This window comes from Mytilus californianus, unplaced genomic scaffold (assembly GCF_021869535.1).
Source record: "Mytilus californianus isolate M0D057914Y unplaced genomic scaffold, xbMytCali1.0.p SCAF_4, whole genome shotgun sequence".
NCBI lineage: Eukaryota > Metazoa > Mollusca > Bivalvia > Mytilida > Mytilidae > Mytilus > Mytilus californianus.
Window position 1 is genome coordinate 42,997,477 of NW_026262690.1, and position 15,190 is coordinate 43,012,666.

The window sequence follows — 15,190 nt, forward strand, 5'->3', positions numbered from 1 at the left end:
GTATAGATCAAAGGTACAACCACCAAATTGAAAAGACAAAAACAAAAAATACCAAAATTAAAAAAATTAAACTACGGAGAGAACAGAGGTCTCAATATTTCAATAAAAAAGTTCTTTGTAACAATATGCCACAATACATATAGCCAGGTTAACCTTAGGTTTTAAGTAGCCTTTGTTTTATAGTTATATCATATGATCACATATAGACGGCCAGTTGAAAGAAGAAAATACAGAAGGAAAACTTCGATTTTCTGTCATCTGTTAAGACAATATTTAAATGGAATCTTGATGTTTGCAGGAAACAAAAAGTTATTTTTTATTAAACCTAAATGTGCTATCATACATAAATGATGATTTTCAGATTTTCATGAGGAACTCAGTATTTGAACCACTGGAAGAGAGAAGATTTGTTTTCGTGACACAAAAAGCTATCCTTATCCAGAGGAGATGGAAGGGATTTGCTTGTAGACATAGTAAGTATCACACTTTGATTCTTCAAGAGGTGAATTTTAGTGTAAAAGCAAACCATTTTTATTTTGAATCCATATTGATTTATATGGGATTATCTTTCTATGTTTAATTTTTGAATTAATTTTATTTGTTTTAAACCAAGACTTATGCAAGTGATAACTTACTTTCTTGACTGATAATAATTGCAGAATTCCTAAGAATGAGAGAAGCAGTAATGATATTACAAGCATACTTCAGAGCCTGCAGATCTAGGTTACTGTTTAAGAGACAGAGAAGATCTGCTGTTGTTATACAGGTATGTGTTTAAGGCAAAATCTCTGAGGTTTTAATTTCTGTATTAACTTGTAAGTTCTAGAGTGAATTTGAATGTTAATTTGTTGGATAAGATAAATTAAAGAAATTATTAAACTTATTATGCTAATTACACACGGATGGATATTCCATATTTTTTTTTAGTCCTTTTACAGATGAATGAATACCTATATCACATTTTTCTTAAAGTAAACATATATTGCCTTTTCTTTTCTTAAGCGTCATGTAAGAGGATTCCTTGCAAGAAAGTTGGCTGCTCGTTTGAAAGAACAGAAGAGGAAAGAAGAAGAACGAAAACGAAAAGAAGAAATGGAAAGAGAAAAACGAGATAGGGAGAAAGAAGCTGCAGATAATGAAGCTATTGAAAATATGATCAAGTTAGTATTGCATCATCTTTTATTTGATTTGTCATTGAGATCATTCCATGCTTTTATCAGCTTATTCATTTCACATTAAAGTACTCATTTAAATTTCAATTCAACTAGTTTCTATAATAAGTACCAAGGTGTTGATTCAAATGATATAGATTTCAATTTTTTTTAATGTAATTTAGATTTTACATATTTTGAAAATGCTACATATATACACAAAATTAAAGAAAGTAGAGTTTATTTTGATATAAATCATTATATAGTTTCAGTAATTTGACCAGATCAGAATTAATCAGACAACTAAAGTATGTTAAAAATGTGTTGTGTTTTCGTGTGATGTTGTGTGTCTAATATATGTTTCTTTTTGTTTACTGTATATCATTTAAAAAAATGAAAAAAAGATTTGTTCCCTTAATTTTTTCATTCTTGCTCGTCATGTAAAATGCCTGGTTAACAAAATTTGATGGCATAGTTGTGTAAGGTTCAATGGAAGAAGGTTCCTTAAGTTATAAAGCTTTTAGACATTAATTTGCAAATAAAGCTTTCTTTTCATAATGAAAAAAAAAATGTTTTGTTTGTATTGAAGTCAATATTTACACAAAACACACAAAAAAATGCTGAATTTAGAACTTGACCTATTTGATACACGTATAGTTGTATTTAGTTTCTTTTTGTTGTTACATTTTGTCTTTAAGTGACATTTTTTTGCTGTCTTGCTTCAGTTATCTTCCATTACACATTAATACTAAAATTAAAGAAAACAGAACAAGAATTTACAGCTTTCATATCCATTCACCTTCACAGTATTGACTACTAAGAAATATCCTTAATTTTCTTATCATATGTATTGGAACCTGTTTTAGGAAAATATTGTCACTGTGTTTAGTATACTATATATTTAGCTTAATTGTAATGGATGTTATCTTGCATAAGTAATCTACAAATTTTATATACTTATCAGTGGGCCATTCAACAAGATGAGACTCATGGTCAATTCCTAATCTTACCAAAAATCATAATTTATCAATTCAATTCTGTTTTCAGGAATCCAAGGTATTGTGGTTTGTTCAGATATATTAAAAATCATGTAAAAGATTATTTCATAGATATCCTTTGCACGAATATTTTTTATTCTAAAATTTCATTTCTTTGAAAGATTTTATGGTCATTACAGATTTCATTTTTTCCTTATCACTTTCACTATCATATCACTATTAACATAATCATAATCATGATTCAGAAAATATTCATATGCATAAATGATTACATAAACACTTCACGTAATTTCATATGTAAAAGTAGTATGAAAATAGATTTATGCATTTTATTTATCATATATTGTATTTACTTGTGTTCAAGTCAGCAGCTTTGGAATTAAAATATTTTTGGTGTAAGGTAAAATCAAGTATTTAAAAGAAAATGAATAAAATGTGTGGGTATAACATCAATAAGATAAGCAACCCAACAACCCAAAAAAACCATCTTGTGTGAACAAAAATCTTCCAACAATAATGTCTATTCTATATGTCAAGCTTTAATCAATCCCCCACCCCTTCACAAGACCTGCCATCAACACTAAATTCTGAAGAGTATAAAAAAAACACTACTTGTAATATAATCTAGACAAAAACTGATGAGATTTCTGATTATTGACAGGCACGTTACCATTTATTTTCTTTTTTGTGGGATGTATATCTATTTTGTATAATCAACTCCTCCTACAGTTTTCAACCCAGATCCCTGAAACTGCATGAAAGATTGCACACATATTGAAATTATGCCACTACTTTATGAAATTGTTTGTGACTGAAGGCAGCTATGGAAGCAAGAAATATTATTTTAAATATACTGTGGATTTATTTTTATTCGTTGTATACCAATTTTCGTGGGTTTCGTGGGTCACAGCAAACCACAAATTTAAGAATTCAACAAAGAATAATCCCGAGAAATGTGTATTCAATCAGATGTTTAGGTGTAATACCACCAAATCATAGTACGTCACATCCGGTTGCATACGAAAAAGGGTCGAAAAAAATATTCCCTTGAATTTGACAGTTGTAGGAAAGTAATCCTACATTTCATTGCAGTAAAAAAATTCTGGGTCATAAACATATATCTTGGGCGTTTCAAAGCAACATTATTTTTTTATTTGGTGTTTCTATAGAATATTTTGGAAACTTGAGGTTACATGGTTACTAAAGCTTGTACACAGGTAATAAAAAGGTGAAAATTTGATTGGTTATTTTCTTATATGCAATAAAATGTTATGTGAAATTTTGTCTATAATACTGTACAGGATAAAACTTTACTCATGCCAAGTATTTCTTTATTTGAAACAAAGATAAATTCTGCACAATTTTTTGAAAAGTGCAAATTTAACAAAGACAAATAGGGGAAAATCAATGGTGGTATTACACCTTTATTTCTGGTTGTATTGTGTAATTCTATTATAGTGTTGACTTGTGATAAACATTGTAACACAAAACATGTATTTGAAATAAAATATAAAAGTATCTTGATTGATATTTGAACACATAGAACTGCAAGCCTCATTATGTGTTCTTACGGGAATATATTGTATACAACAAAAATATTATTTAATGGACTTAGAAGATACAGACTTTTTTAACTCTCCACTGGACTGATTTTTAATAACTTGTCTGTTGCATCCTTCTGTCATTACTGGTTTTAACAATAATCATTCTTTAGAATCATACTAAAACAAATGTTGATGATACTTATGTATCAATAATTCAGTTCAGAAACAGTATATTGGAAAATTCTCATTAATGGAATGACTGCAAAAATGAAGGGACAAAAAAGGCTAATTATGTTAATATTATAGTGCTGCTTGCTTTTCTTGTAAACTTTGTGTTACTACATGTTTATCATTATTTTTTATAAATTTTCCTTTGATCTTTCTGTTTGAGAATTTTCCATCACAAGCTACTTTACTGAGATCGTTGTTTTTCAGCTAAGTAGAGTAAGAATGCGATGCAGTCAAAAGCTTAAGTCATTGATGTTAACCAGGTTATCTATGGTCTTTCAAACTGGAGAAAATTTCTCTGATGCATTTCATATCTCTTTTGCCCTTGATGAGATTGTAGCAGAGATTTTCCCTCATGTTTTTAGAACCTTAGCTAATCTATAAGTTTATGGACTGTTGTGTCATGTACCTTTCCTGTTTTGGAGAGAATCTGTATTTTTTAGCTCACCTGGCCCAAAGGGCCAAGTGAGCTTTTCTCATCACTTGGCGTCCGTCATCCGTTAAACTTTTACAAAAATCTTCTCCTCTGAAACTACTAGGCCAAATTTAACCAAACTTGGCCATAATCATCATTGGGGTATCTAGTTTAAAAAAAGTGTCCGGTGACCCGGCCAACCAACCAAGATGGCCACCATGGCTAAAAATAGAACATAGGGGTAAAATGTAGATTTTGGCTTATATCTCTGAAACAAAAGCATTTAGAGCAAATCTGACATGGGGGTAAAATTGTTTATCAGGTCAAGATCTATCTACCCTGAAATTTTCAGATGAATCGGACAACCCGTTGTTGGGTTGCTGCCCCTGAATTGTTAATTTTAAGGAAATTTTGCCTTTTTTGGTTATTATCTTGAATATTATTATAGATAGAGATAAACTGTAAACCCCTTAAGGAGTTATTGCCCTTTATAGTCAATTTTTAACCATTTTTCGTAATTTTTTGTAATCTTTTAAAAAAATCTTCTCCTATTAACTACTGGTCCAAATAGAATCAAACTTAGCCACAATCATCATTAGGGTATTCAGTTTAAAAAATGTGTCTGATGACCCTGCCTGCCAACAAAGATGGCCGACATGGCAAAAAATAGAACATATGGGGTAAAATGCAAGTTTTGTCTATTATTCTGATAACCGTTATAAAAAGAGGAAATCTGAAGCGGGTAAAATTGTTCAGAATGTTGAGCTCTACCAATTATCCATATACATCAAAACTGTAAGACAATTTCCTGTAGGAGTTATTGCCCTTAAATGACAAATTTTACCACTTTTTTTCGATTTTTGCCTATTATCATATCTTGAAAACTATAAAAGATAGAGAGAAAATTTAAATTGCAAAAATGATCAGAAGGACAAGTTCTTCAAAAAAGTCTTATGGTTGAAATCATCAGTTGACTCCTTATTAGAGTTATTTCCCTTTGAAGCCGATTTGTACAAATTTTTGGGCATTTTTGTCTTATATCTTATAACTTATAATAGATAGAAAGAAACTTAAATATACAAAAATGATCAGCAAGACAAAATCTACAATTAAGACAAATGGCAGAAATTGTCCAACGACTCCTTATTGGAGTTATTGCCCTTTAATTATGATTTTTACCATTTTTTTGGCGTTTTTCCTTGTATGATATTAATTATAATAGATAGATAGAAACTTAAATAATCAAAAATGATAAGCAAGACAAGACCTACTAACAAATCAAATTTTGCTGATATAATAAGTAGACTGTTACTCTTTATAGGAGTTTTTTTACCCTCTTTTGTGTTTAGAGCAAAGGCTAAAAAAGATCATGAAGATAGAGAGAAACTAAACAGACTTCAATGATCAGCAATATAAGATACTAAAAAACCCAGAGATTTTTGTCATTAATTCTATTCTCGTCTACAATGTTGGAGAGTGTCCCCTGTTGAATATGCATATAGACACAGGCTCTTGAGAGCCTCTAGTTTATACTCCTGGTCAACAGGGTCAGTTGGAAGGAGGGGGGTATATAGAAATCCTCAAGTCTGTCACACTTACGGATTCCAGATGAAAGAAAAAGAAAGGCTTTTGGAAATTAATTGAAAATTTAATGGAATGTTTTAGACCGCTACAGACATGTTAAGTTTTGATTTTCCTCTATTTCACTCTTATCGTTTCAGAGTTATGGTACTTGACTGTTGGAAAAAAAAATTAATTTTGTGGTCTCTATATAAAAAATGGAGAGCCATTTTAAGAAATTGATCAAAATTTTTATGGAATTTTTGGTCTGCTAAACACAGATTCAGTTTGATTTCATCATTTTCATTTCATCCCCGAGTTATTGATTGTTGGAAAAATTCCAAATTTTGTGGTTTTAGGATGATAAGCTTGATTTTTTGTCATTTTCACTTTGACCATTCCAGAATTAATGTACTTGAAAAAAATCATAATTTTGTGGTTTCTTGAAAATAAACGGAGCACACTGTTGAAAATTGCGGAGAAATTGATATTGAAATTTTGATAAATGACTTGGACCACTTATAATAACAACATAAAAATAATTGTTTCTGGAACCACAGTTTCTCTGAATATTAAAAATCACTCTGCAGTCAGTGGAGCAATTGAAGTAGAAATGAATCTGAACAATTATAAACAGTCAAACTTCTTGTATACAGTGATGTATATGTCTGTCATATTGTCTGCTTCGAATAAGGCAATGAACGACCAAATATTTTTTAATAAAAGCAGATGATTTTCAATGTTAATGTCAAGATTGTAAATTTAGAGCTTACATACTTTACTGTTTTACTTGCTGGAGTAAAATAATTATTCAAATGGCCAATGAACTCTGAAAATGAGGTCCAAGTCAAATGAGACCTGTCAGATGTACATAACCTACTGCCTTCCATACTCATATTTTTAAAAAGAATTGTTTAATGATGGTCAGTTGTCCAAAATTTTAGGTTACTTTCCGAAAATTACTGTTCCTGTACATCTTTACATACTAACCAATGCATCTGAGTATAAACTACCAAGATATATTTCTGTCAGATTGCAAATTATCCTTACATGGCATTTCTCATTTATTTCTTTGAAAATTACAAGTTATTTATTTCCTAGGAATATTGAAAAAATGAGTTTATGCCATATTAGAATGATGTATTTAATAATTTTCCATTACAAACATTCTACATCGATGATTATATTGGGATTTAATGTTTGGTTCTGGTTAATGATCACATTTACTATAATGAAATATTTGTTTACTCACAAAATTCTACTGTGTATTTACAATTAGTCTTATTGATTATATACAAATTAATATATAAATTGTTTGATGACATATTTTGATAAAGATTCATTATTGTGAATATTAAACAAATGCCATCACAATGGACAAATTTATATGAATTAAAGGTTGATTTGATTTATGATTAAGGCAAAAATTTTCTATTCAGCTTACCCTGATCTAACATACTATGAAGCTGCTATTTCTAAAATCAACATGAAAATAGGTTTTCTTTTACAGTCAGCTATAATTCAAATGCCTCTGGTAACCTTTGCTATAAATTTTACCCTCAATGGTTCTACCACATTAACAAATGTAGTGTTGTAACTGGAGTATGTTTTATCCAAAGTCTGATATGATGTAATGAGAGTTCAATGATAACAAGAGGAACTCTGCAAGTGCCATTACTTAAGAAGACATAATACTTTTCCTTATGGAATACCTCAGTTGACCCGAAGTTTTTTATGGGGGTTGTGTTGCATTATTTTCAGATTTTTGTGTGGTATTTTTTGCACTTTTTTGGTATTTTCAGATTTTTCCTTTAGTTGTGGTACTATCTGCCCATTGGCTTATGGTTTGGTTGCTCACTTAACATGCTTAAGTTGGAATTGACTGATTTTTCATTTTTGTTTCTGAAGCGAAAGGTTAACAAATAGTTCTTTCATTGTATCTACATTGCTGAACTTATGGTGTTATGGTTATGGTGAATGTATGTACATGTGGAAATTTTACACTGTGGTTATTTTTGGCTTATTTCAACAATACAAAATCTGATACAAAATTGTTTAGACAATCAATATTGACGTGAAAGGCATGATTTCTTATAACATCAAATAACATGATGAATATGTGTTACTTATGACTTTTAACTGTGTGACATATGGTGACATGATGAATAGGTGTTACCTCTGGGTTCAGTAGTGAAAATGATCACTTATGTTGTACTTGAGTCACTTTTTAACTATTTGTCAAAAAAAATTTATTTACCAAGCTAGTTGTCTAGCAATTTAAGCAAAATGACTAAATACAGGTTTAAGTATTTTGATGATTAAAAGGGTTTTTTTTTCTATTTGAGTTGTAAGACAGGAGGTTTGAGAACTGTAGTGGCCTCTGGGCTTTAGATTTTGCCCTCATCTGTATATATGTGTGAACAATTTTACATTTGCTTTAATTAGATTAAGTATATCTCATCTAAATCTACTGAAATTTGATATAATGTAGATTTCAGATTCCAGTTATTACAAATGTGTTTAAACAAATATGTTCCTTGAAAATGTTTATGTATATTACAATAGATTTTAAGATTTAGAAAAAACCTATTTGTTCTGTTTCTGCTAATGAATATATTAAAAGTACTTATTCCTCTCAGTGGTGAATACTGAACATGACCCGTTGATTGATTAGTTATATTGTACATGCCAAAAAACATTTAGATATTGCTGCTGCAAGAAGTTTTACAGGTTAATTTGCATTTTGCAATCACATTATGAGGTATAAATTGTAAGTTTCCCCCTTGACATTAAAGCAAACAATTTGATATTGAAAGATAAGGCTTGTATTTAGGGGGAAAATCTAAATTATACATGCTTATTTGCTTTCATGGCACAAGTCATTTCATTTATTTGAAGGATCTGTTTTGGCAAAAGGCATTGTGAGCAACTACTTATTAATTTTAAAATTCTAGAATTGATGAATAAAAGGATGGAAAATGTAAAAAAAGAAAAAGCAATGAATGGGAATTAACTTTTTATAGAAAGTTCAGGACACATATGTTTTCTGCTCCAAATTTTGGTAGAAAAAAAATCAACCTGAGCATTATTTTTCAGTTGCATTATTTTTAGAGCAACCAAGATAAAAAAAAAATCCAAATTTTCTAAATTTTTGGTCAGCTTGATTAAATTATAACAGGGTTAAAACACCTAAAATAAGGGGAAATCAGTAAATTCCTAAAAATATCTACTTTTGTTGCATTCATTTTGAATTTGGTTGCATTCAAATAAAATGACCAAACTTTTAAAGTATTTAGACGTTTGATATTTGTGAAGTAGTTGGTATAACTTTGATTTTGTTGCCTTGTTTAAATAACAAATATTTTAGGTCAGTTTCTCTGTAAATTGATCATTAAGCGTGAAATTATGATTAACTTAGGGCAAACTTAAAGATCCTTCTTCATAAAGTGTCACGCTGATCAGTTTGGGAATTGTAGAATTTTCGCTTTTTAAAATTTGAATGCTTTCCTACATTACACAGATAGACTGATGAGTGTTATTTTTTAAAACCAATTTTGCGCTGTAATTTGTGGCATTGATTAAGTAATGGATCTGTACCTCCAACAGAATGATTATCCTGGATCAGATAATGGAAATAGATTGTCTATCAAGTACCCTATAATTACATTTCATTCCATCATATCAGTTTAACTTGCTACAGTAAGAACGATAAAATCTTTGCACTAAATGTTAACAAGTTGTTGGAATCACAGCTTTTGTATCTTATCTTATTTGGTTACCCTAAGCCTGGTAGATTTGACTTTTACAGAAAAAATAGTATTTTTTATGTGATATTTATTATCCCTATCTTCAAAAGATTTTTGGCAACATTTGGTTTGTTCATTTGTTTATCCAAGCTTAGTTTTGTGTTAAGGTCCAAATTATAGCAACTAAAATCCATCCAGGAATAAAGTAAGTACAATAAAAATGTAATCATATTGAATAATATAGTACAGTCCTTCAATTCCTTCCGTCTGTCTTTCTGTTCATCTTTACATCCATCTTTCTATCCTTCTGTCTGTCCCATTTTCATTTCCTCACTCTAACTTAAGTTTGCCTCTTGCAAATTTTATGAAACTCATACACAATGCCAAGATTCAAAACTAGCAGACAGAGTTTGAATTTGGGGAGTGAGTCATTTACCGTTCTAGAGTTGGGGCGTTCATGTCTTCAGACACATTCTTCTTTTATTCTAAGAAATATTTTTTTTGAAACGACATAACTTTTTTGTAAATTAAGATATTTTATCAATCATCTATAATGAAAGAATACTGAAAATTCAAAAATTAATGTAAAAAATCAAACCGGATCAAATTTGAATTAAAACCTCCATTTGTTTGTTTACCTCATGACAGTAGGTGGTAGGGTCTGTGCATCCCTCCTGTATTAGGTTAAAGTTTTGGTTTAAGATAGGTATTCATGAAATTGTAGTCGCATCAACTTGAAATTATAATGTGAACTATTTAAAAAAAATTGTACTTATCCACTCTGTCTTGTTTGGTTTATGTATTTCCTTCTACTCAAAAGCAAGTACAGGGTATAATCAGTGATCGGAAGCTCATAGTACATATTCTTCAAATAGACTAACAGACGAGGATTATCAGTTTGATTGTTACCTGTATTCTCAGTACTAAAATAGCAGTCATTTATTATTAACGAACCAAATGAAAGTATGAAAAGAGTCTCTCATTCTGCAATTCAAATGCTACAATACCCTACATAAACAGTTATGAAACTGATGCTTTAGTTTCTGTTCAAGTATCATGTTACAGTACAGTGAATACTGTAGTATTATTAAGCTGTAGAAAGGAAAGTGTGAAGTAGATTTTGAAACAATGGAAGATGCATTCTTCATAGACTTATATCAAGCCTAAAAATCAATAGGTTAAATAATAGATCAAATTCTGCCTCAATCCATATTCTGGGAGGTTTTTCACTTTTATATTGAAAAGTGTCAATACTTCTCAAAATAGGTACAAAATCATATTTTAAAATTGTTAATAGATTGTTTGAAATTTTATTTATTTACTCATAATTATTGAATAAAAAATTTCCCTTTGAGAAGTTGTATATATGACCATTAGTTTTTCCCATGTAGAAATTGTTTGTCTTGTATTTGTTATTGGAACCTTTAAGTAGGATTTATTAAATCCATTCCTCATTGTGTTTTGCTGAAATCTTTGAGAAGGATATTTTTTCAAGCATCATTTGAAAAATAGATACATGATCCCTTCTGGAAATACAAATTAAAATTTATTGATAAAATGTTTCCATTTCACAGTGCTGATGAGAAAAATGTTTTAAGATGATGGTACAATTAATAGAATGATCTAAATGATAGAGAGAAAATGAGCTTGATGTCATAAAGAAGATTTTTCCAGTAAAATTAAATAAGTTGTGATTTTCCACAGGGATTTCAGTTGATGGTAAAAATTATAGTGGCACCGCAGACATATTTAGGATATACTTCTGTCATGAAGTATTCAGTGACATTCATATTTAATTTTATGAGGTTTCAGGCTTTTGCAGAATCACCGTCTATTATGGATATTAGATGTGAATAAAACTTTGTTTTAATTCTAAAAAATAGCAGGAAAATTACATATATTGCTTTGGAATCTAATGTAAAATGGTAAGTATGGAATAACTTTTAACAATTCACATTTTTAATGCCCCCACTGATATTAAATTTTTAAGCATTACTGTCTTTTTGTCTTTCAATTTTTCAGACATTCTGAAATCACAACAGTTACTCAGACTGGTTATGCCTGCTAGTATAGGTATTGATAGGATTTTTGGTACATTTGCATTTTGTTCTAGTTGACCTACTTTGCAGAATTATGGCCCTTGTATAATGATGACTATCGGATCGAGTTTGTGTTTGGTTCTGGTATACTGACTTTTTGAAGAATAGACACAGCCCTTTAACATAGAAAATTTCTTGAAAATTGTAGTATTCCAGACTTTTTTGTATTGCTTGCAGATTTTTGATACATATGTTTATATAAAGATAATTTTTCAGATCAATATTAAAATAAGGTGATGTAATATGATTGCCCATGGAACAATTCAAATATGACATTTGATTTTGAGTAAGTCTGGACCAATAACTTTTTAGTAACCCTAGCTGAAGAGTTATATCAAAGATGGTTCAATTTTTTTGGTGAGAACTACACCTTTTACATGTTAGCCACTTTTTTAACCAGAGGCTGTCAAGTTCCAAGTACACACAAATAAAAAGAAATGTTTTAAAAAATGTCAATGAGACAGAAGACAGTTCCCTAATATCACAAGCCCATTATTCAAAGATAGAAACCATACAAATCCTTGTAGAAACCAAGTGTGCAATTTCTCAAATAAAAACATGGATTTCTGTAGTATTTTTTATTCAATTTAAAAGTTTTTAAATTTCAATTGTAGTTTTGTATAGATTTTTTAATGTGAATAAAAGGAGATATTGGTATATGTCAGCAATCCCTAAACATATATAACCAAAAGATATCCTTTTAAAAAGTTTATGATCTAGACTCCTGATCAAATATCATATTTTGATTTTAAAAAATGTGTGTGATGGAGAAAATTGTTGTGTGAAATCTCATCCCTCACCAGAACATTTGAAATATTTTTATTCCCATCCTCAAAGTTTATAGTAGATGCACACTTTATAATAGGATTTGAAAAAAATGATTGAACATTTTCCTTTCTGCTAAAAAGCTTACAGACGACAGTTCTGATCATCATCTCTCCTTCAATAGAATAAGAGAGGATGTATTGATGTCGAGACATATATATATTTGGTTTGGTACTGTTTCTCCCACTTTTAATTACCATAATTATCAAACAGTTAAATAAACAAAAATGGACTTACTGACCATAAAATAATATAGTCTGTTCCAAATATATTTCAACATATAGGTGTATAAATGAATAAAATTTATGCAATCTACATGAGAAAACATTAATGTTTATTTGGGTTTTTTCGTGGAAAGAAAATGTATTTTATTGTGTTTCTTATAATATGAAAAGTCAACTACTGTCTTATTTGATTTTTCTTTTTTCATGGTACTGGGCAATTTGATGTGTTTTTTTTTTATATTTTTTTGTCGAGCCTGCGACTTCTGTCACAGAAAGCTCGACATAGTGATAGTGATCTGGCAGCGGCTTTATATTTAGGACTATGTTAGAAGCTGGAAGACCTGGACGCTTCATACTTTGTATATAGATGCCTTATGTATGTCTGTCATATGTCCTTTGTCCTTGACCTCATTTTCATTAAGTTAAGATTTTTTGTAATGTTGATTTCTCTTTTATTAGTAATAGGATAACTATATTTAGTATGTGCGTACCTTGCAAGGTCCTCATGCCTGTCAGACAGTTTTCATCTGACCTCGACCTCATTTCATGGATCAGTGAACAAGGTTAAGTTTTCGTGGTCAAGTCAATATATCAGATACTATAAGCAATAGGGCTACTATATTTGGTGTATGGAATAATTGTAAGGTGTACATGTATTTTCGGTTTGGTTTATCTGACCTTGACCTCATTTTCTTGGATCATGTTAAATTTATGTGAGTAGTAAAGCTTTATATTAAGGACTATCAACATAAAATTAATGGTCAATAAAGTAGGCTAGACATTTCAGGGTGTGCTCTCTTGTGTACTTATTTTCCGCTTCTTGTTCTTTGTTTGAATAACAACAAGGCTAACAATATATATGATATTCTTTAAATTAAACTCATAAATAGTTGGTATTGGTGTGATTTCGTCTCTGGCATGTTGTTTCATCACTTGCAGTATCTTTTTTGCGTTTATCTTTGGTTGGTTGACATTATTTATATTTAAATTTTTAAAAATGCAAGCAGATTTCAAATCAGGAAATTATAATGCAATTACACATGTAGAGCTTGGCTTACTTATCATTTACGATATTAAAAGATGAGTTTCTTAAGGGCAGCTTTTTATAATTATCTATAAATTTTTTGGCTTGGATGCAGATTTGAGCTCACTTCATGTCACTTGTTATTCTTAATTAATCTTAAATCTTATTTTTTGGTTATATTTTTTTTTTTAATTATTCAACAAGAAAATAAGTATTACAGAATCCTTTTTTTTGATATTGAACATTTCACAAATGTATTTTACTAATAATTTAAGCACATGTATTTGATAACTTCTATTTTTTTTTTCTAAAAAAAATTTGTACTATTATAACATAGCCATAAAGACCATTAAGCCAAAAGTCCTAGCAATTTTTTTTGGTATTATTGCACAAGAAAATAAATATAACAGAATCCTTATTTTATTATTAAAACATTTCACAAATGTAATTAACAAGAAAATTTAAGCACATGTATTTAATAACTTCTATTTTTTTGCTAAACAAATTTGAACAGAAAGACATATAGACATTTTTTCAAAGTTTACAGGTGAATTACACCACAAGAACAATTTAGAAACAAACTTTAATTACTAAAACTGTAACAACAAATACCCAAATGTTTATATAGGCATGTAATTAAAAGTGGGAGAAACAGGATGTCACCATATATTCAACCTACACCAGCTTTTTTCAGTTTTCCTGTTTGGCAGTTAAATTTCAACAACTTTGTGGCAAACACTTTTCTCTAGGTTTTACTGTTTTCACCTAATTTTTATTTTATTTTTTATTTCCTAAATTGCACACTTGCTGTCACATTGTTACAAGCCACTAATCATTCCATTCCTAGAAAAGTTATGAATGGACTAAAGAGGAAAGACAGTAGATCTCAACACCAAATTCCTTGAAAAAATATTAAATAAACTCATTAAAGGATACTTAAAACTGTCAGAGCTGTCTTAAGTTTTTATTATACCCTCTGCAAAAAAGAGGGGGTAGGGGAGTATATAGGAATCAATTTGGCTGTCTGATCATTGCACCTCTTCCTGCATATCATATTTGAACAAAACTTGGTAGATTGTTACATCCTAATATAAAGATGTGCATATGGGTAGTATACACCAGTCCATTGAGTTTTCCCACAGACATGCCTCTTTAGGCTTTGAAAATGTTCGCCCTGTCCATCTCCTACGTTGTCGTTGCAACTCCTCTTAGGTAGTTTATTATTTCTATATGAAACTTAATGTATTGTTCGATCCTGATATGTAAATATGTATGTATGTAGAGTGAACATCATCTGAAACAAAGTAAAAAATATTAACAATTGACATTTAGTCAGACTTAATGCTAAAATGTGATTTTTTATCAGTGGCACACAA

The 15,190-nt window shown here is 29.8% G+C and overlaps 1 protein-coding gene across 7 annotated transcripts in view; it reads left to right on the forward strand.

The window, feature by feature from the left end:
• Window positions 1-15,190, forward strand: part of LOC127698325 (myosin-VIIa-like) — a 111,934-nt gene that overhangs the window by 51,013 nt on the left and 45,731 nt on the right. For 5 of the 7 annotated variants that reach the window (XR_007980794.1, XR_007980796.1, XM_052201719.1 and 2 more), the window contains exons 15-18: window positions 362-473; window positions 660-766; window positions 1,003-1,160; window positions 1,418-1,459. Coding sequence is in view for 4 of the 7 variants with exons in the window: in XM_052201719.1 (XP_052057679.1) it covers window positions 362-473; window positions 660-766; window positions 1,003-1,160; window positions 1,418-1,459 (419 nt within the window). In the remaining 3 variants the exon portion in view is untranslated. The remainder of the gene's footprint in view (window positions 1-361; window positions 474-659; window positions 767-1,002; window positions 1,161-1,417; window positions 1,460-15,190) is intronic. The other 2 variants (XR_007980795.1, XM_052201722.1) reach the window with 1 other exon arrangement.